This window comes from Macrotis lagotis, chromosome X, assembly GCF_037893015.1.
Source record: "Macrotis lagotis isolate mMagLag1 chromosome X, bilby.v1.9.chrom.fasta, whole genome shotgun sequence".
In the NCBI taxonomy this organism is placed as follows: domain Eukaryota; kingdom Metazoa; phylum Chordata; class Mammalia; order Peramelemorphia; family Peramelidae; genus Macrotis; species Macrotis lagotis.
The window spans coordinates 515806611-515829706 of NC_133666.1; the positions used below are offsets into that span (position 1 = coordinate 515806611).

General features: G+C 37.4%; 1 protein-coding gene across 2 annotated transcripts in view; it reads right to left on the reverse strand.

The window, feature by feature from the left end:
- The window catches only part of MYLIP (myosin regulatory light chain interacting protein), a 60257-nt gene extending 37734 nt beyond the window's left edge, over nt 1–22523 (reverse strand). For both annotated transcript variants that reach the window (XM_074207394.1, XM_074207393.1), the window contains exons 1-5: nt 22329–22523; nt 21009–21199; nt 4172–4357; nt 2761–2958; nt 2095–2259 (exon numbers count right to left, since the gene is read on the reverse strand). In XM_074207394.1, coding sequence (XP_074063495.1) covers nt 2095–2259; nt 2761–2958; nt 4172–4357; nt 21009–21199; nt 22329–22415 — 827 coding nt within the window. In that variant the 5' untranslated portion in view covers nt 22416–22523. The remainder of the gene's footprint in view (nt 1–2094; nt 2260–2760; nt 2959–4171; nt 4358–21008; nt 21200–22328) is intronic.
- Nucleotides 22524–23096: the final 573 nt, after the last annotated feature.

Here is a 23096-nt window from a genome sequence, read left to right on the forward strand (position 1 = left end):
ATCAACTACCCAGCAAAACTGAATGTCCTCTTCCAGGGAAAAAAGATGGATTTTCAATGAACCAGGGAAATTTCAAATGTTCCTGTTGGAATGACCAGAGCTGAACAGAAGGTTTGATCTTCAAATACAGGACTAGGTGAAGCATAGAGATTGGAGGAGAAGGGGAAAATATGAAGGACTTAATGATGATGAACTGCATGTATTCCTGCATAGAAAAATGACACTGATAATACTCATATGAATCTTCTCAATTAACAGAGCAGGTAGAAGGAGCTTTTATAGATGAAGCACAGGAGAAAGCTGAATTTGAAGATAAAATATGGTGTAAAAATGGAGTCAATAGAAAAAAGGGAAATGTAATGGGAGAAAGAAAAAGGAGAGGGGGAATAGGCCAAGATATTTCACATAAGATTTTTCTTTATTACAATGAGCTATTGCAATGATATGGAAGCAGGGAAGGCAAGGGGGAATGAGGGAATCTTCGCTCTCATCAGAGGTGGTTAGGAGAGGAAACAGCATATATACTCAATGGGGTATAGACATCTGGAGTAAGAAGGGGGGGGACAGGGGAAGGGGGGTGATGTGAGTGATGGAGGAGAGGATGGGCCATGGGGGGAGAGTGGTCAGATATAACACATTTTCTTTTTTACTTCTTGCAAGGGGCTGGGATTGGATGGCCTGTCCGGGACCATAGGGCCAAGTGGATGCTGGGCCTAAGGGGTGGTTTGGGGGCTCAGGGCCTCTTGGCCCCAGGGTCAGGAATGTCTGCTGTGCCACTCAGTGACCCTACAGCAGAGTCAGAGTGAAAGGAGAGAGAAAATATAGTACATGGTAGTGGAGAAATAAGAAAGGAGGGAGTTGCAATCAACAATGGCAATGGTGGAAAAATATGGAAGTAACTTTTGTGATGGACTTATCATAAAGAATATGATCCACCCACGACAGAGTTGTTGGTGTTGGAACACAGACTGAAGTGCATTTTTTATTATTATTATTTGGGGGAGGGTGCAGGGTAAATGGGGCTGGGTGGCCTGCCTGGGGCTGCATAGCAGGGTGATTGTTGGGTGTCTGAGGCCAGATTCGGACCCGGGTGCTCCGGGCTCAAGGGTCAATGCTCTGTCCACCAACCAGCCGCCCTTACTATTATTACTATTTTATTTTATTTTGGGTCTTTTTTTCCCCTTTGTTTGGTTTTTGCAGGGCAGTGGGGTTGGGGTGGCTTGCATGTCACACAGCTGGGTGATTGTTGGGTGTATGGGCCACATGTGGGCTTGGGTGCTCCTGGCTCCAGGGCTGGTGCTCCGTCTACTGCGCCATCTGGCCATACCTACAATTATTACTATTTTTTTTAATTTTAATTTTTTTTCTCTCCCCTTTACTTTATCGCTCAAGCGAGTCTCTATTTTTTTGGGGGAGGGGGTCTTTTGTTTACTCTTAAACAAGAATATATTATTAATGTATAAAAAAACATTTGCACAAAATGAGAATAAATAAATATTAAATTAATAAAGAAAATGTATGGATAGCTCTGCTTTTAAGGATTTTAAAATAAAAGGGTCCTCTATAGTCATACAAAAACGGAAAAGATAGAGAACCATTACATGCTAAAGAAAAGGTAAATAAATTTTTAAAAGTTACAGAGGTAGCAGTTATATAGGCACATGTACATTAGAGGGGGGAAAATGATAAACCAAGGAGAAAAATGCCTGTATAATTCATACATAAGTATTACTTCTGGGGGAAAAAATACAGAACCAACCTGTCAATTAGGTTAGCTTCATAAAGTTCTGCTGTCATGGAAGTATAAACATTCCTATATAGCAAACCTTTCTTCAAATTTTGCAGAAGAATAACAGGCATAACATTATATGTAAATGGAGGCAACTAGAACCTGTGCAACTTTAATTTTTAGACTACTGAAACTAACAAGTTTATTGTTGGTTCAGTCCTGTCTGACTCTTTGTGACCCCATCTGGATTTGCCATTTCCTTCTCCAGCTCATTTTTGCAGATGAGGAGATTGAGGCAAACAAGGTTCAGTGACTCTGCGACACTTGGCTGCCAGGGGCTTCTGCATCTAAGTGGCCATGCATACCTGTAAAAAGCATGTGTTTCAGTAATTGCTCGGTAAAGTCCACTTGCTGCTCTCGTGCTGATCATTTTAAAGAGGAGTACAATGCTATTGCCAGATTCCTTGGTGACTGTCAGATACACATTCTTTCCAGACTGAGTTGCCATCTGAACAACAGGATATGCAATTCTAAAAGCAAAAGAAAACAATTTTGATCAAGGCAAAGAAGAATGTATGAAAGTCACAGCTTATTTTTTTAAGAGTCATTAGTACTTTCTTAAATTTAGCAGAAACATTTTAGGCAAGAGTAAACAATGTCAATGACAAACAAACGCTTCACTCACTAATATGTAATGCTCAATACTAATAAAAATTTTTTATAAACATATAGATCCATGTTATCATGCATTTACCCAAAATAGATTCAGATCAAAAACAGTCTATTTATAGGTACTAAGGTGTGCTTTCTTGGCAGTAAACACTTACTTTACTAATGCCTTTCAGGCCAGTAAATTTCCATTTTCTAAGTACTCTATTGTTAAATAGTGGCAAAAGCCTGAAAATGTTAATATGCTCACAAAAGAATGGATTTTGTTTAAGTGATAAATTTTTCAAACCTTCAACTCTTTTTTCTATTTTTGTAATCAAGGCCATTCAAATATAGCCTACAGTTTTAATAACTTTGCTTACCTGTTAATTGGGCTAAGATCATCTTTACAAATTGAGATTCCTTCAGGTCCTACACCAATGAGCAGTTTTTGCCCTTCACTGTCCCTAACAGAATGCCATTCCACACCATAATTCTCCATTGCTGATACAATTTGCAAAACTTGGTATTCAGCTGAAGCCTGACTCATCCCTTCCAACTCCTTGTGCTTCGCTGTGATTCTGTAGAAGACACCCCCCCAAAAAAGCTGTATTAGTAAAGAGTTAGCCAGAGACATTATTTTATGAAGCTTTAAAGATGAAGATTATTAATACTGGGCATATTATATGAATGGATTATTGATAAACTATATTGATATCAAGACTAAAAGAAAATAATGAAATAGCTTAAATGTATTATTGTTTTAAAGCTGAAATTCCAGTTTGAAAAACAACAAAATACTCAAAGAGGTTTTTTTTGATAAACCAATACCTTTTAAATAATTAGAATTAGAAAAGTTACAGAATTTATTTGAAGATATGGAAGGAAATTAATAGACTGGAATTTTCTATTCTATTGTGCATAAATTCTCAATAGTTTAAAAATAAACATAAGAGGGAATTAAAACCAATTTTTAGAAGCAAATAAAAGAAAAACCTAAAAACCATGTAAAATTATATATATATATATATATATATATATATATATATATATTTAAATACTTTTCTTGGGTCATCATTTTCAAAAGATTCAAAAGAGTAGGCAACTCAAACAGATTATACAGCCTATTATCAATAATAAATTTTGCAAGAAATGCAAATGCCTTAATAAAAGCTGTCACACACTGCAAGATTATCAAAGAAGCTAGGCCAATCACATAGCAAAAATGATGCAATAATATATAGATTCCTGTCTAGTGATGTACTAATATCCAGAAACTAATATACTAAGTATTATCTACTTTGAAGGATTTGTAGAAAGTCATAAACAAACAACGAGACATAGATAGAATGAAATGTGGTGGTGCTGTTACCTCATAAGTGAATGGAACACTCAATATTAGTGAAATTAAAGATTTGCTGAAGTACTGGCAATTTCTCTACTTGAGTTATTCAGAGATAGAAAATCATCAATTAAGCAGAAAGGCAAATGTGAGAATTTAAAGTTTTCAAAATTAGGTTGGGATGGAGGTAGAGATAAGGTAATGTAAGAAGGGGGGAAAGATATTTTATTGGCTTTTATTGCTATAATATGATATTCCCTATCAATACATAAAGTGATTGAAGATTTCTTCATGTAAAGTTACGGTCACAATTCTCTTCACATGTAACACTATTTCAAGTATAGTGCTATTTTAAAAAGGGGTAGGGGTAAGAATCTAAATGTTACCTTACTTTATATCCACACATCACTAGATCAAGTCAATGGTCTGTGAAAGCAGAAGCCCATAGTTACCTGTTTAAGGCAGCACCTGAGAGCTCTTTCGAACACAGTTCCTCATAGTTATACTTGGCGGTGTTTTGATTATAGTCACCAAATTTTGTCTGAGCCAATAGTGCACTGAGTTCAACAGCATGCTCTGAGGAACACTGAAGATTGCCAGCCAAAAGATCCTCTTTAATATGCAAGAAAAATATATGCCTAAAAAAGAATAAATTTACTTTTAAAAATTCTGAGTAATTAAAGAAGTCAATTAACAACACAAAAAATGTTAAGTAATCAAAATTTTGGAAAATTAAAATAATCAAAAGCTCTTAATGAAGCTGTGTTAATTGCAACTAGATTAAATCACAGTAAAACAAAAGAATGAGTTTTTTCTAAATATTTCAGATCAATTATTCACAGTAACTGACCTTCACATGCACTATTTAAAACATGTGTGGGTTAATTCTCAGAATAAAAGATTTATTGACATTTGGTAAGCATTATGAGGTAAAGCCATATTTATTAAAAATAAAAGAAATGTTTTGGATAAATGGACAATTAATGGGTTGAAGTGGAAAGGACATTGGATTTGGAGTCATATGTCCCAGTTGTATTAACAAGTGTTTGTTCTGAGACTCAATTTCCTCATTACTTAATCCAATGTTTTGTGCCTTCTATGATGAGAAATGCTATTGAACATTGCCAAAAGAAGTTGTCTCATAGAACAACAAAGTTCCTCCTTCACTTACAAACTCCTGTAAATAAGCCACAGTAAAAATGTAAGTAAAAATGTACTTAAAGAAAGTAAATGTGGTTTCTATTAACTAAGACATCTGCTAGTCTTTAGTGCTTATTAGAAATGATGCTAAATATGAAAAAGGAATCTATAAAAACTAAGTTTTGCAATAGTGACTGTAGCAGCAGCAGTTCCATAAAAATCATGTTATGACACAGCCTTAGACAAAGATTAGGGAAGCTCCACCCTGCTTGTTTGCTTCTCTGTTCCACCCTCAAAGAGAAAATACAAGTATGAAGTTAATATTTAAAACTAGCTTGGAAGGAGAGAACTTTTGCTTAAAGCCATAAGGAGGGAAGTAAGTGGTTAAATGTTTTATTGACTCAACCTAAAACTTTCAGAACTGACTTTTCAAGTTTAAAGTGATAATCAAATCCCAGTCACCAGGCAGCAAGGGGCCCTTAAAACAATATTCTCAGTTTCTCACAGATAATCTATGCATAGGTCTAGACAGGCAGCTGTCAAGTCCAACAGGTGGTCAATGGTCAGTAATGCTGACTCCCTGCATGCATGGGAGGCAAATAAAATCTATCTGAAGATTAATTTTTCTATATGCTCCACAGATTCTAGGTTGCATCTGAAATGATTTTTGGTTATTTCCTCTAAAAGAAATAGATCATCCTGCTAAAATCATAGTATCATTTAGGTTATTGGGTGAAAGAATTCAAGTTCTTAAATGGGGAGCAGGATGTGGGGGGGAAGAGAAGAGGAAAAGTATCATCAAAAATAAAGAGATTCTAGTAACAAAAGTTACTGGTCCTAACACTGGTCATGTCCTTAGGTATGTTAATCTCTTAAGAGAAAGAAGTATGTGATGTGGAATAAACATACTGTTTTTTTAAAATCTAAAATTATTGTTTTTCGGTTAGGTGATTCAGTGATCATTCAGTACAGTAGATATGGTTTAGAGTGTAGTGTTTTTTCCGAACTAAATTTTCTTCTAAGCATCTGGACTGTAACTATTTGTTTTTTTCCTGGGTAAAGGAGGTGAAAGGTACCCAAGACTGTTCACTGAACATTATCAAAATAAGCAGCTGTATTCAAACAACTGTTTCATGCCTGCAGTGGGTGTTTCTTTTCACAGAAGATAAGCAGACAATATATGTACTCTGGTCCTAGTTACTCCCAGGAACCACAGTGTGAAAACTGGAGAGCATTTGCTAGTTCTTCATTCTTATATAATAAATATGCAGAAAGATTATTGTATACTTTACATCTGCAATGTCAAAAATTGTACTCCCTAAATTAATTTGGAAAAGTAAGAGTTTAGAAAAATTTAATGCTTCAGTGAGAGAGGGGGAAAAAAACTAATCCTATTCCAATACAAAGTTACATATTTGAAATTTTAGAATGGAAAAATTACAGTAAAGATATTTTCCAATGCCCTAATCACACCACCAGGACTTGGTAGAAACATCAGAATTCATTAGAAAACAGTTTGGGAAATGCTACCCTAAACATTATGGTAGCTAAACCTTGAAATGTGAAATTCTCTTAAGTTAGCAAGTGTTTCTCAAAAGTGATATTGGAAAACTCAGAACTACATTTTTTGGCCAATGCTATTAAGTTTCAATACATTAAATGAGTGATTCTTTGTACTAATTAATTCATGTTTGTACTACAAAGACTTTCTTTTAATAAAATAAAAATACCACAAATTTTTCACAGTTATTAAAAAATATTTCAAATATAGTTTGACAAAAATTTTAATTGTAAAATGAGCATATATTTTCTTGAAGAACAAAAAATACTGAGAGGTCTTCCATTTTACATTTTCATGACACTCCATATAATTTGGCATAAAACATTTCTAAATTCTGTTGACTTGTTTCATAAACACATTTTATTATACAGTTCCCCTTTTTCTTAGTGACAAGACTTATAGACCAATTAGATATTAGATTTTTTCTGATATCTGGAAGTCTTCCAGGATTGTAGTTGCTAATTTGCCAAACGCCTGGTGATATCACTAAAAGGGTTACTCTCAGTCATTGCTCTAAAGTTACACTTCCCATTTACTAAGGAGTCTTACATCATCCACAGCCATATCAAAGATTCACTCAAAACCAAATGTCAAATTGGGCTTGCAACTGTTTCTGTAATGTAACTTTGAAAACAATTTTTGATTTTATCCTAAAGTTACAGTTGAACTTAGCCCATGGTAAATTATCCCTTGAATACAAGGGTTGGATGTTTTCCCTTTAATTTATGAAAACATTCAACAACTAGGAGTGGGTCTCATGACAGGAAACAAGCTTCCCCGGAGCTACCTGTGCTCCATCCCCGCTCTCAGCTAGTCTCCTTGTGCCTGGAACTGATGAGACCAAAGGAATCTGAACAAATTAACATGGTTAAAATTATATGGACTACATTGTTCAACATATTAAATAAATTTTTCACAGATCTGGTTTGACTATCTCCCGTTAAAGACAAAATAAGTCTATTGGACCAATAGAATTGCCTTTTTAGTTTTGTGATTTATACTCTTAAGCAAAAATTACCCAGGACTGAGGTATATTCAAATAAAAAATAATTCAAATGTGTAATTTTCTACTCAAAACTATCAATAAATCAAACATATTTAACTGACTTTTTACCAGCACATTATTGACATCAGAGACCCTACCTTACAACCTCAAAGTATCTGAAAACTAATGCTCTAGAGATATCACATCTCTAGATTTATCACATTGCCTAGATTCATAATCTTGCAATTTTATTCTCAACTTCTCTCCCTCAGGCCACGTAGCAATTCACTTGCTATTTCTACCCCTGTCTTTCAATTATCTCACACTTATCATCTTAGTTCAAACTCTCATCATGTCTCCTCAAATTATTGGAAAACCAAGTCACTCTTTCCTTCAATCCAACCACAAGACTGCTGGCCAATGATTTTCCTTAAGTCCATCTCTAACCATTATATCATCCAACTCAATCATCTCCAGTGACTTCCAATTGCCTTTAGAATGAATAAAAATCCTCTGCCAGGCTGAAAATAATGAAGACTCATCTTCCTGAGTTCAAATCTGGGCTCAGACACTTAGTAGCTGTGTAGACCCTAGGCAAGTCACTTAACCTTATTTGCCTCAGTTTCCTCTTTAAAATGAACTGGAAAAAGAAATGGCAAATGACTCCTGTATCTTTGTCAAGAAAACTCCAAATGGGGCCACAAAGAATTGGACAAGATTCAACAACAAAAACGTATGTAGTCTTCATCAGTTATTCCCTCATTCAACAACCTGTCTCTAATGAATTAAGTCTAACTCACCATAAATTATATTAAACCTAATCATGTTTTGCTTAGATGGAATTGCTTTGCATCACTGAATGACTCATCTCTTTAATGAATACTGCATTAAGTCAAAGTCTCTGTGTCCTTTTTTGAAGGTTTTTCTTTAGTTTTTTGGGTTTTTTTTTTTTTTTTTTGCTTAGTAGTGCTCTCTCTCTCTCTCTCTCTCTCTCTCTCTCTCTCTCTCTCTCTCTCTCTCTCTGTATATATATTCCCTTTGAAATGATGTCTAAAGTTAACAGGTCACTGGCAAAGGACACCAAGAATACAAAGTCAACCAGGATGGAACCCTGCCAGTGCCTGTGGACGAAATCAAGATCAATCCATTAGTCAATAAACCTTTATTAAATACTTAGTCCCTGCCAGGTACTATGCAAAGCAACAGAGAAGCAGTCCTTGCTCTCCAAAAGATCAGAATCAAATGAATGTATTTCTAAAATCACTGGCAACACCACACTAAATCCAAATGAGGCATAGCTTTCTACATTCGTGGCACATAAATAACTATTTTACTCCATTCCCAGTTGTATAATTAAATTAAGATTATGACAACACTGTGAAATACTTTTTTTTCTTAGGTTTTTTTTGGCAAGCCAATGGGGTTAAGTGGCTTGCCCAAGGCCACACGGCTAGGTAATTATTAAGTGTTTTAGACAGGATTTGAACCCAGGTACTCCTGATTCCAGGGCCGGTGCTTTATCCACTGCACCACCTAGCCACCCCTGTGTAATACTTTTTTAAAACAACTGTAGGGGGTGACTAGGTGGCACAATGAATAGAGCACCGGCCCTAGGGTCAGGAGTACCTGGGTTCAAATCTGACCTCAGACACTTAATAATTACCTAGCCGTGTGGCCTTGGGCAAGCCACTTAACCCCATTTGCCTTGCGAAAAACCCTAAAAAAAAAAACCCAAAAAACAACTGTAGTATTTGCTGATGCAGATGTTTTATATGATCAAGTCATGATTCCAGGACTGTGTAATTTTCCAATTGATAATATCTACCTAAGACAAAGACTGAGATTAATCAATTATTTAGTTTTCATAAAAATTAAAATCTATTAAGATGATATTAGACAGGGAAAATCCAATTTCTTCATGCAGTTAGAAAAATAAGAGACTCATCAGATTTGCTCTTGGTAGTTAAGACACAACATTAATGTAAACATCCACAAAAGTCCTATTCTGATGTTTCATCAAGTCATGTCATATGACACAGCTGAGGGCTCTTGAAGACTGAGTTAGCCATGGGGCAGGCTCTATGAGAAAGGCTTTATATTTCATGGAAGGTGTGATCACCCAATTGCTTTTAAGGACTTTGAAAAGACTACACTGAAGATAACTGCAATTCACAGTCAATAATATTTTGCCCAGAATAAGGAGGTAAATTTTAACTGGTTCTTATGACTGGGCGGTTGTGTAGACTTTTGTGAAGGAAACTTGGATGCTGCCAGAATCCATCACCCATGACACTCAGGAGTCCATTCTCTTTGATTCAGAACACCTGTGTATTATGAAGATGTTCTTCGAGACATGAACTGGCAGATCTTGAGCACAATAAAAGCCATCAAAACTAAGAAGAGAAAAATGGATACTGTCAAGGTTATTGCTATTTTTCTAAGGAAATTTAATAATTACTAAAATAAAGGGGTCAAAAAAGGCTAGGCTACTTGACCTAGCAATAGACAGAAGAGTTTGCATCTGACCCTGGAGGTAACAGACAGTCACTGAGATGTTTGAATCGTGTTTCTGGAAAGACATTGACAACTGTATGGATGATTAATTAGAGAAAAGAATATGTCTCCAAAACCTCTAGCTTGAAAACAAACAACAAAACCATGGCTAGACTGTGAATATAAACTTGAATACTAAGGAATATAATGGGGAAAAAGTAGGAATGAAGGGTGAACAATAATTCCAGACCTCAAACTTTATTAAAAAGCAAATATTATCCAAATTCCTTGGTATTGTGTAGAGAGATTAATGAACCAGACTAGACAAAGAAAAACCAGAATTAACTGGATATGAATGAGGGTATGATAAACTTGGAAAAAAAATAAATTACTTAGGAAGGAACTTCCTTATTCTCTTAGAACTACTGGGAAAACTAAGAAGCAGCATGGTACAAATTAGGTTTATACCTAGATGATATGCCATAACAAGCTTAAAATAGATACATGACTTGAATATTAAAGATCACACCATTAAAAAAAGTTAAGAAAATCTTACCAGGTACTTTTTGTGGATGGGGGTGAATTCTGAACCAAACAAGGTATAGAAGTGATTTGAAAAGATGAGAGATAATTTTGATCGCATAAAACTAAAAAGTTTTTGAATGAACAAAACGGATTCATCTAGAATAAGATGGGAGAGAAGAAAAAACTATCAAATATTTCTGATAAGGTTCTGATATGTAAGTTACATAAAGAACAAAGACAGAAGACTAAAAGTCATTCTCCAATAAGTTAAAAAAATAGGGAAACAAGCCACCAGTTCTCAAAGGAATTGCAAACTACCATAATCACTAATAAAATAAATGCAAATTAAAGTTACGCAGGTTTCAATTCATACCTAGCACACCGACAAAGAGGCAAAAGATGAACACAGTTCATCATTAAAGAGATTGTGAAAAGATAAGTACTGTAATGCGCTCATTGTCAGTGGGACTTTGAAGTTGTCCAACTATTCTAGAAAATGATTTGGAATTTAACAAAATGAATAAAATATTCATCTCTTTTGATCCAATGATATCTATTTCAGGCATATGTCAGAAGGTAATTAAAAACAGAAAGTTATCATATATATATATATATATATATATATATATATATATATATATATATATATATATACACCAAATTATTTGTAGAAGAAAAGAAATGTAAATAAAAGTAATGCCCATCAATTGAGGAACTGAATAAACAAGTGGTAGATGAATAATGGAATATTATGGTACTGTAAGAAATTATAAAAATGATGAATACTGAGAAGCATAAGGAGAATTATGTGAACTGATATACAAAACCAGGAAAATCCTCACATATAATAATAAAAAACAATGCAAATGAAATAGAATGCTACAAAATAATAATGATCAAGTTTGATCCCTAAGAAGAGTTGTGCTTCCCCCTTTTCTTTGCAGAGATGAGGTGAGAGAGAATATGAATGGAATCCAGACTTTTTTTTTTAAATACATTGGTTTAGTTTTAGTGAACTGTAGCCTTCCCCTTTTTGAAGATTCATTGTTATGAGGCAAGAAGAGATTCTTAACCTTTGCTATGTCAAGAAATTCCTCACCGGGGCAGCTAGATGGCACAGTGAATAGAGCACTGGCATTGGAGTCAGTAGTACCTGGGTTCAAATCCGACCTCAGACACTTAATAATTACCTATCCATGTGGCCTTGGGCAAGCCACTTAACCCCACTGCCTTGAAAAATCTAAAAAAAAAAAAAAAAAAGAAACTTCTCACCCCACACCCTATACCAAAATAGTGGATACAAGATTTAGACATAAAGGGCAATACCATACAGACTTATTAAGAAAATAAGTTGGATCTATGGAGAGGAAATAAATTTATGACCAAATAAGAGATAGAGAACATTATAAGTTGCAAAATGGAAAATTTTGACTATATTAAATTAAAAAGGTTTAGCGCATACAAAACCACTATAGTCAAGATTAGAAGGAATGAGGGAGGAAAGCTAGGAAATAATTTTCCCAATTAGTGTTTCTGATAAAGGCCTCATTTCTAAAATATAATAGAGAACGGAGTCAAATTTATAAGAATATAAGTCATTCTCCAATTGATAAATAGCAAAAGATATAAACAGGTAGTTTGCAGGTAAAGAAATTAAAGTTATCTATGGCCATATAGAAATTCTACAAATCATTATTGATTAGAGAAATGAAAACTAAAACAACTCACCATCTCACACCTATAAGACTGGCTAAGATGACATAAAAGGAAAATAATCAATGTTGGAGAGATGTGGGAAAACCAGGACACTAATGCACAGATGGTGGAGTTGTGAGCTGATTCAACCTTTCTGGATAGCAATTTTGAACTGTATGAATAAAGGGCAATAAAACAGTGCATAGCCTTTGATCTACCAATAACACTACTAAGTCTAAATCCTATAAAGATAATAAAAAAGGGGAAAAGATCCACGTGTACAAAAATATTTTTAACAGTTCTTTTTGTAGCAGTAAAGGATTGGAAATTGAGGAGATGTCCAACAATTTGGGGAATGGATGAACAAGTTATGGTATATGAAATGTTATCATGAGCAGTTGGACTTTTTTACCAGATTGCTTGCTGCCATGGGGAGTAGGAGGGGGATTAGAAAAACATAGAACTCATAATAGATGAATGCTGAAAACCACCTTTTCATGTAACTGAAAAAAAATTTAAAAAACCAAATAACTAGAATGTGAGGGGCTGTAGAGTGTTTTCTGGACATTGGAGCCATCTTCAAACATGGAGTGAGCCCTTCATTCCTAAAGGTCTTCAAGAAAAAGCTTGATAGGCCCTTATCAGGGATGAAGTTCAAGGAATTAAAAAAAAAGAAAAGGAATAAAAAGAAACTCTCCACCCCTTTTTGCCTTGGTAGACTGAAAAAGTCTATAGGTCTCTTTTCATAATAATATTTGCTGCCTATATCCATAATTGAATAAAAAGAGATTTCAGTTGAATACTAAATGAAAATAAAGTTGTAATTTTTTTCCTACCCAAGTTTATGGACTCCCTGACATATAACCATGGGCAAGGAATCCCAGGATAAATATTCCTATTATAAGGGGTGACTTTCTGTGGTGGGGAGGAGAGGAGAGTACAGTGGGAAATATAGGTAGATTTAAATAAAATTTTAATGATATCTTATTTTCTCCAAGAATAGAAATAAAGCTAAAAACTACATTGCAAACAATATGAATCAATTAACACTTTTCTGAGCTCTTTATTATCGCTAATCTGTGAAACACTGACAGAAGGGCTAAGTTTATTACTAGTACGTCAGGTTCGGCCACCACTTGGATATGAGTCCTCATTAGATCTCATTTGGAGTGTTGTAATAGCTGGTGGGTCTGTCTGCCTCCAGTCTCTACTTCAATTCATTCTCCATTCATCCCTAATAGCTCCCTGTTACTACCTTAATCATATACAAAATGCTTGATTTGACATTCAGAGAGCATTGGATCAATCTGATTAGAAGCAAAGACACTAGAGCATCCTTAAATGTAAATAAGTGAAGAAAAACACAAATTATTCAGGCTCTGGGATAATTAAGACTTGGTAGATGAAATCTACTAATCTTCTGATAACTATTTTTTTAATGTTGTTAACAATTAAATCTGATGAATTGCTTCCACATTAGAAATCCTTAAGAGTTCCAAAATACCAACCATGATCTTCATTATTTAAAATACATATCTTTATAAATATATTAATTTTATTTTAGTTTCAAGTTTGATTTCAAACAACAATGTTTTCTTATAAAAACATAAGAACATGAGAAATCTCTGTCTTTCCATTCCCAATGTTACCACCCTAAGCCAGGAATCATTACTCTCTGGAGTAAGGAGTATCTAAGTGGATACAGCCCTGGGCCTGGAGTCAGGAAGATCTGAATCAAATCCAGCTCTGTTTGCCTTGAGGACAGGGACTGTCTTTTGCCCAGTGTTATAAAGAATACCTAATACATGTAAAATAAGAATTAAAAACAGCATTTCCTTGTAGAGATGTTTTGAAACTCAAAGAAGATACTATTTTTAAAATGTATACCATTTAACTGGCATTATGTGAAGGTTGGCTCCCTTTCAGTGCTGCGATAATCTTTCTATAACGTGGGGGTGGGGAGAGCACCAGACCAAGAGGACATGGTTTCAAGTTTTAAGCTAGTTTGTGATCGTGGACAAGACGGCTTCCTTCTCTAAAACGTGGAGATGATACTCCTTGCATGAGCTAGCTCAGAAAGCTGTGATGAGTGAACTGTTTTGCGTAAAGCACCAAATAAATCTCAGCCTCACTTCTCTCCAGTCACTCATCAGAACAATCTTTCCAATCCCACAACTAGGACAGAGAGAATCCAAAGCCTTTCACAGCTCCCCACCCACTTCCAAATACCACAGACTTTTGCTGGAGACTCCACACTGTCCCTTCAGCCCCTCTGCCTGTGTCTAGGGGGCAGGCTCTTGGAAGAACAGCCTGATCTGGTTCTGTCCCACGGACAGTACTAAGATCAACCAGAAGATGAAGAAAACCTATCTGAACAGATCTCCCCCAAAACGCAGCAGTCCTAGAGCAGAAGGTGGAAGAACAAAGTTAAAGGACCAAACATCCGCCCCTAAAGCCTCTCTGAGAATGGGGATTTCTGTTGTGGAGGCCATTGCCGAGGGCCACACAGCTAGTGGTTGAGGCCAAATTTGAACACAGGTCCTACTGACTCCCAGGCTGCTGCTCTCACCCTAGGCTGTCCAGCTGCCCCTCTTCCAGATGTAAAATAAGACAATTTTCCAGTCTTTTCTCACTATATATTGTTTCAAAAATTTGACTATTTCCATGCTTTGTCCATTCTGGGCCACTGAAGGCTCTCTTCATCTCATCTGTGCTATTAAAATTTTATTTCTTTAAGACCCTGCTCCAGAGCTATTTCTTCTTTCCTTCCCTGATCTTCCTCTTGATTTCTCAATGAAGCTCTTATAGACTTATTCTATTTCATGAAGACATTTACCTATACAGTAATTCTAATACTCCATACTAGACTGTAAATTTTTTTAGGTGGTTTTTTTTTGAAAGGCAATGGGGTTAAGTGGCTTGCCCAAGGCCACACAATTAGGTAATTATTAAGTGTCTGAGGTCACATTTGAACTCAGGTACTCCTGACTCCAGGGCTGGTGTGCCACTGTGCCACCTAGCCACACTGATTATAAACTGATTATAAACTTTTTGATGAGGATTATTTACTATTTTTAAATTCTGCATTGTAGTTCTTAATAATTTTAAAAAATTGAGCTAAAAAAACTCAAATAAAATTCTTAATAAAAAATGAGCTAAATTATATAAGAACATCTTATTTTTTAGCCATTACCCTATCCCCCCAACCCAAGCATGAACCCTGCATCTGTAATCTTCCTTAAGAACATTCATTTTGTTTCAAAGAAATGTAGTTAAGGTAGCTAAATTCTATTCTGAATTAATATCAACATGAAGAAATAGGGATATAAAAAATTTACAACAAAACTCAGAGCTGAGAGTAGTTCTGGAGATAAACAGGCTCAACCCTTTCATTTTATGTAAGTTTAAGTGATTGTGACCAAAGCTATGCAAGTACTGGCTGCACATCCAAGTTTTCCAAATCCCATTCAGAGCTCTTCTAATATCACATCACTTCATCCAAAAAGACTTTATGAAAATGAAGAAATTATTCAGATAAAAATGATGAAATTTAGTGGAACAGTTTAAGTTAATTGTTGGTTTATTATTTTTTTTTATTGTTGTTGTTCTTGTTCATTCCACTCTTCACAACCTCATTTGGGGTTTTCTTGGCAAAGATCTGAGAGTGGTTTGCCATTTCTTTCTCTAGTTCATTTTACAGATGAGGAAACTGAGGCAAATAGGATCATGTGACTTGTCCAGGTCACACAGCTACTAAATATCTGACGTTGGGTTTGAACTCAGGAAAATGTGTTTTTCTGACTCCAGGACCAGCATTCTAATCACTGGGTCAACTAACTGCCCATTATTATTGTTGTATATCCCTATTTTAAGTAGACTTCAATCAGTTCACAGTAAACAACTCCGATAAGTTAGGTTTGAAATACCACTGATGTGACTTTGGAAAAAAAGTCATTTAACAATTAAAATCTTCCTGATCTTAAAATGAGTTGGTTAGACATGATAATCTTTTAAGGTTCATTCCAGCTCTAAAGATATGATTCTATGACCTTCTAGGATTTTAAAGTATTTTTTAGTTAGCAACATTAATACTTCTTTGTCATCCTAAAAGAGCAAATAAGTATTTGCTTATTTTAAGTTAAAAGTGACCTCTCACACAATCAGAACTCTTACTCTAATACAATCACAGTATATACAGATAAAATGCAATTTGATTAGTTTACAGCATAATAAAATGTCAAGTTTCATCCCCTAAGTCTCTAATGTTCAAAACATTTAATTTATTTGGAAATTAGCAACAAGACTAGAATCAAAAATTAAAAAAAAAAAACAAACAAACCTCAATTCAATTAAACTTTATGATTCCCCACAAAAGTTATATATTCCTAAACTTTATAATGGTGGGGCATTTACAGTCAAACCCTTTCCAAAATGAATGAAATTAATATTAAAATTTCAATAATACAGACTGGTGATTTAGAATAAGATGGAATGAATTTGTTAAGTCCAAAACACAGTTGTTTTTTTAAATGAGAAAACCAGTTTCATTTCCAAGTAATAGTCTTGCTTAACTGTCTAGATAAATTTGTAATTATCATTTGTAAGTTGTAATTGATAAAACAAAGCAGTTCTGGCTTTTGACACTGTAATTACATACTTATGTGTAAATGGATACTTCAAGTCCTTAAATCACTTTAAGTTCATAAGCACACAAAATCAGATCCCTCTGCATCTTTTTTTTCACTTGCTTAGCAAGACATTCTTCCCTCTCCCTCACTCACCAACAGGTTATAAGTAAACTTTGGTCATCCCTGTTCAAATGATGTCTTAGTGTAAAATAATATTATCAGTTTCTAGTATTAAAATTATGCTGTAAGTGAAGTTATTTGGTCTCTAGAATGCCAAGTTTTAAATCAGTAGAGCAAATGTGCTGTTGAGTTTGAGGGTAGAGCTCTGCAGGAAGGAATACATTGAGGAACGAATAAGATATAAAAGCAAAAGGCATGCATAAAAACTAGTAGAGCAGAAAGCTACAAAGATTTTTTTAAAACAACTTACGTATATACAATGCTTTAAGAAACATTGTCCTAAGTATCTCACTGAATTCTCACAATAGCCTTACAAGGGTGGAATTTAAGTGTTTCTCTTTTACAAATGAAAAAAAAAAGCTCAGATACCTGACCTACCTGAGTCTGACTTTGCCTGACAGAGCCCCACCTCTAACAATGTGCATTATATCACATTGCTTCTATAAAATGCAGCTGAACACAAAATAATAGCAACAATTTAAAATGTATTAAGTTTATATAAACAGAATTCTAGATGCATTAAAATTTGTCTTTGGAATACACATTCTTTTTTTTAACTGACTAGCCATTCTTAAAAATACCACATTTCTCCCAAACATTTTTTTTTGTATTATTTGCATTAGAAGTCACAATACTTCCCAAAAAGAATATTTCAAATAATGTCAATTAGGAATATAAAAAAAGAAGTGCTTGATCAAAATTTCCTGTCAACACACACACACACACACACACACACACACACACACACACACACATTCATCAGCACACTTTCAAATACACTGAAATGGAATTCCAAAATATCTTTAGAGCAGGGAGTACTGAGGAAGAAGATGAGGGAAGGACAACAGGAATAAATCATTAAAGTCAGTCAATTAACCTTAATTAAGTACACACTATGTGCTAGCACTTGTGATAAAAAAATTCTGAGGACACAAAGAAAGACAAAAGAGAGTCTCAACTCTAAGGAAGGAGAAAGACAACATGCAAACCGTTTACAAACACGCTACATAAAGAAAATAAATGATCAACAAAGGGAAGATCCTAGAATTAAAAGTGCTATTTTTTAGCTGGGGCCTTAAGAAAGTCAGGAAAGACAGAAGGCAGGGATGAGGAGGGAGAGAGTTTCACGCATGAGGGTCAGTCAGAGAAAATGCCAAGAGCTGAGAGATGAAGAAGGAGCTGGACAGAGTTGAGGAACTACAAGAAGAATAATGTCACTGGGTTCAAAAGTATGTTAAAAGTGTGTGAAGGCTGTGAAGTGCAAAAAGACTGGTAACCTGGGTGGGGTTGGGGCATTGGGTAGGATAGGTTCTAAACAAACAGTATCTTTTTGATCTTGTAGGTGCCCTGGAGCCAGTGGAATTTACTGAGTGAAAGGAGGTGCTGTTGGACTTTCACTTTAGGAAAATTATTTTAGTGTCTGAGTGGAGGATGAAATGGAGGAAAGACACCTGTGGCTGTCTAGCCAACCAAACAGGAGATGAAGGCAACAGTCTGGATGTGAAGAAATGAGGGTCTGCACCAAGGTGACAGCTGTATCAGAGAGGAGAAGGGATTGATAGGCTACAGGCTACAGACTGATATTCGGGTAGGATGAGAATTAGGCAATGAGGATGACACCTAGGATGAGAACCGGAGGAACTAGAAGGATGGTGCTGCCCTCACCAGTAGTATGGAAATGTGGAAAGGAGAGAAGGTCTTGGGGAAAGGGCACATTGAACTTAGGATAATTACAGGACATCCAGTTCAGGATGTCTATTTGGAGATAGGAGTCTAGAGAAGTTAGGATAGGATAAATAGATTTGAGAATCCTTAGCATAGAGATGATAATTGAATCCAAGGGAACTGACAAGATCATCATTGAATCAAATCCTCTAGAGGGAGAAAAGAACATTCTAGCATCAAAATTATACTGAAAGTGAAGTCATTAACAAAACTGTTATGAAGTCTCTAGAATGCCAGGTTTTATGTGGGATGCCCACATTTGAAAGACATGATTTGGATGAAGAGAGTGTCAGAGGTCAAATAGGTAGGAGAACTAGAAGAGAGAGAAGATAACTGGAAGATAACATGGAGAAGATAGCTGATGGTGTCAAAGGCTTCAGAAAGGTCAAGGAGGAGGATTCACAAAAGATTATTCATTGGATTATAAACAAAATAAATTCCAGTAAAAAGCAAGTGAAGTAACTGGTGTTTATCCATTTCAAAATAACTTCTAAAAATTGTTCTGTAAAAATTAACTAGCTGCTCTAGATAAATCCATGCCTTTAATTCTTTTCTCAACTGATTGTTAACACAGTCATAACCAGATTGTGAAATGGTTACACAGAATTCTAATACAGTTCTAATTCTAAAGTTAAATTATTTGGCAAAAAGTCGATGCATTTTTAATTGTGTAAAATGAATTTAATTTTTAAAATTACAATTCTTATTACAGAAAAATGGTAATGACCAACTAATAAATAATTTAAGCTAGAATTCTATGAATATGAAGTGAAACAAAGATACCAGTATTACTGCACCATTATTTAAATGAAATACTCATCCACATTATGCAGATTCAAAAATATATTTGATTTTGCTGGAATTTACTTTTTTTCATCCAAAAGCCCAGAAAGGTCTGGATGAATATTAAAAGAAAACAAAAACAACAAAATCTTCACCGTGCAATCAAAATTCTTAAGTGATGATTTTCTACTAATTTCCAAGTCATAATCCCTAGGTGAAGCTTTTACAAAGCAGATTCAAATTAAAATCATGTAAATAGCATTCAAATTAATGGGATTGAAATAGCATTGAAAGATAATGAAGTTTGAACATTTTGCAGGACTATTCTTATAAACTGAGTCCGTAGGCTGTGGGCTTTGAACTGATAGTATCTAAGATACCCCTTAGTTCAACTCCTTTAGGTAGATTTTTTTAATTAAAAAAAAGTACAGAAAAGGCTAATTGACTTGCTTAAAGGTAGTAAGCAGAAGTAGAACAGAACAGAGTCTCACTAACTTTGGTTCAAGTGCTCTTTTACTTATATCCCAATGCAATCTTATTTTGATAAAAAAAATCAAGCATTTGATAACTTTTACAATTTTCTGTGGACTGAGAATATCAGTGTTAATAATCAAAAAAATGCCATAATTAAAAACCTAATTAGGGAATGGGCTTTAAATCTAAAAGAGTCTTTTTTTCCCTCTCCTTCATAAATAAGGCAGGAGTATGAGCTGAAATATTAGGAAAGGTATTAATTTTATCCAAGGTTTACTGTGCATGAAAAAATCATTTTTTAATTTATTATTTTAAATCTAATTATCAGGGGAGGAGCTCAGTTACAGTGGGCAGCAAAGTCTCCAGAATTTCAATCAAGAAATGTTTAAAAACAGCAGCCGCAAGGTAGGGCCACTGGGTGGAAAGCATTACAACCCATCCAGAATGATGCTTTATATGTACCTTAGTGGAAGGTAAAACATTTGTGCACAAATATGATTTTTTCCAAACCTCCATGTGTAAAAACCAAGCCTAAAAACCTCACAGAATTCTTCTGATGTTCAGCAGACAATCAGAGTTGTTAGAAGTTGTTTTTTCCCCGGCCAGGACTCTAGCTGCTGTAACTTGAGACTAGACTGAAGAAGTTGACCAAGTTGAAGTAAGCTAAGAGAAAGTGTTTCAAGCTTTCCAGTTAGAACAGCTAACAATGACCTGGAGTAACACTGCTGAGCCAGAGGTTACTATAGGACACTCAGACAGTAAAGAGGAAGCAGTCCTAGCCGCCTCAACTCTACAGCTCTCAACACTAGGGTTTCATAAGATTTCAATCCTGAGCTTCGATAAGTTTTCAAAAAACTAGAAGCAGCACCCCCTTTCAGCTTTTCTAAACCGGGCCAATTAAGTATCCTCAGCAGCTCCTTCCTAACTAACCTCATCAAAAAGCTGGATAATCCTAAATCTCCAGCTAATTTTTAAAAACTAATTTTTCCCTTCTTGTCCAGAAGTAAATAAGATAGAACATAGCTTGGTGAGGGAGGATGGTTTTAGTACAATAGCACCACAGTCACATTTTATGTTAGTTTATTTTGGCTCCATTTTACCTAGTCTGTTCCTGTAAGATGAGATGTGGCTCCACGAAGAACTTGACTCTCAATTTAAGTCTGTACGGGGCCAGCCCATCCATCTGCTGGGAGATTCGGTTTCTCAGATTCAACCATAAACTCTCGCCTTTGCTACCCGTAAATTGCAGTCCAAAATAATCAACTTCTATAATTCCCAATCTTCTGCAAACCTAAAACAAAAGATGAGCACATCCCTTAAGCAGAAGGACGGTGCAGCCCTGGTAGATGAGTGTCATTCAATGTATGCATTACATGTAAAGACAAATCCAGAATTTGTACCCACCCTGGCGTGTTTTGCTAATTTAAAAGCTCAAAGACTCCCGAGATTTTGTCTGATGCTCGAACTTGATCTAATACCTTAGCAAGCTTGCCAATAACCCTCTAAAGCAGCTGAAAAGTCACTGAAGCAAACCATTGACTGTTTTCCATTGGATTCCAAGCACTGGAACTCTGCACCAGCACAGTCTGTACAGAGGAATTTTTAGTTCAGTAACTGGGTGATTTTAGCCATATGGACACTTAAAAAAAAAAAAGCAAGCCCGGGAAGCAAACACTCCACAAGTGTCAGCCAAGCTCTCCGAGAGGTTTCTCAAGACCTCTCAGATCTTGGGATCTGGATGTTGCTGTGAGTTTCCACAGGAGCCAAACTTACTATCTGGGATGCACTGTAACCCATTCTTCTTCTCCCCCCCTGCCCTCCTTTTCTTTTTTAAAACTTCCAAAGGCAGAGATGCCAAGAATACAAGGGACGGGGCCGTGAGACGGTGGGGCCGTGTGGGGGGCAGCGGTTACCCCAACCACTGACAAATCTGCAAAACATTAAAGCCGATGGCGGATGCTTGGGAAGCAGGACACGTTCAACAAAGGATCCTCCTTGGCATCTCAAGGACGACAAGGGGACTAAGGGACGACTGGCCTGCCCACCCGGGCTGGCGGCCGGGAGGCGGGGGCATGGCGAGCGGACACCTGCCGCAGGTGCCCCCCATCCCGACGCCCCGGGCGTTCACGGACGGGCGGGCGGGCAGGCAGCCCCGTGCTCCCCGGCTCCCGGCTCCCCGGCTCCCGGCTCCCCGGCTCCCCGGCTCCCGGCTCCCCGGCTCCCGGCTCCCGGCTCCCCGGCTCCCCGGCTCCCGGCTCCCCGGCTCCCCGGCTGGCAGGAGGAGGAGGGGGCGGCGGCGCCTCCGCGAGCTGCACGCCCGCGGGGGGACCGCGCGGCAGGCGGGGCGCGCGGCCAGGAGGCTCCGGCGCGTTCCCCGGCGCCCCGGGCCGCAGCGGCCGCCGCCCCGGCGCCGCTCTCACCTGGTCCAGGCAGTCCTCGCCGTTGGCTTTCGCCTCCACCTCCACCTCCATCAGCACGGCGTCCGGCCTCGTCACATAGCACAGCATGTTGGGGGCCCCGCGACCTCGGCTCCGGGGCGCGCGGCGCGGTCGCTGCCTCCCTGGCAGAGGCTCGGGGCCCGGCCCCGGGCTGGGCTGCGGCTGCGAGGCGACAGGCGAGGACTCCGGCACTGCCCGCCCGCCCTCGGTCCCTCTCCCGGGCCCGGCTCCGCCGCACTCCAGCAGCTTGACTGCCCGCCCCCAGGCCCTGGCTCCCTCTGATAAAGAGGCCCCGCCTCCTCCGGATGGGGCCCCCACCAATCACAGGGCTCCGTTCCCTTCGTCCTCTGCCCCGATCGACCAATAGCGAAGGCCGGCCCCGTCTCCAGGCCGGAGCCTGAAGGCGTCCGGGCGCTTTCCCCCAGCGCCTGGCGGCGGGCTAAGGGGGCTGCCCGGAGTGCCAGGCGCGGACTCCCGACCGTGATACCGTCGCCCCTGGCTCGGAGGCGGAGCCCTTCCGGATGAGTGCCATCAATTAAGACAGTCTGGGCGCGCTGAGCCTAGCCCCGAGTCAAACCTCCGGGGAAAACCGTGAAGAAATGCGAAAGGAAGAGTCAAGCGCCAGAAGAAACTGCAAGGCTTTGCCCGGCCCTTGACTTCACTCAGGGTTTTGGTTAGTTTTTGCAGGTCGGCACATAATTCATCCACATTCGGCAGCACCCTGCTCGTGGCTGCTCCTCAGATATAAAG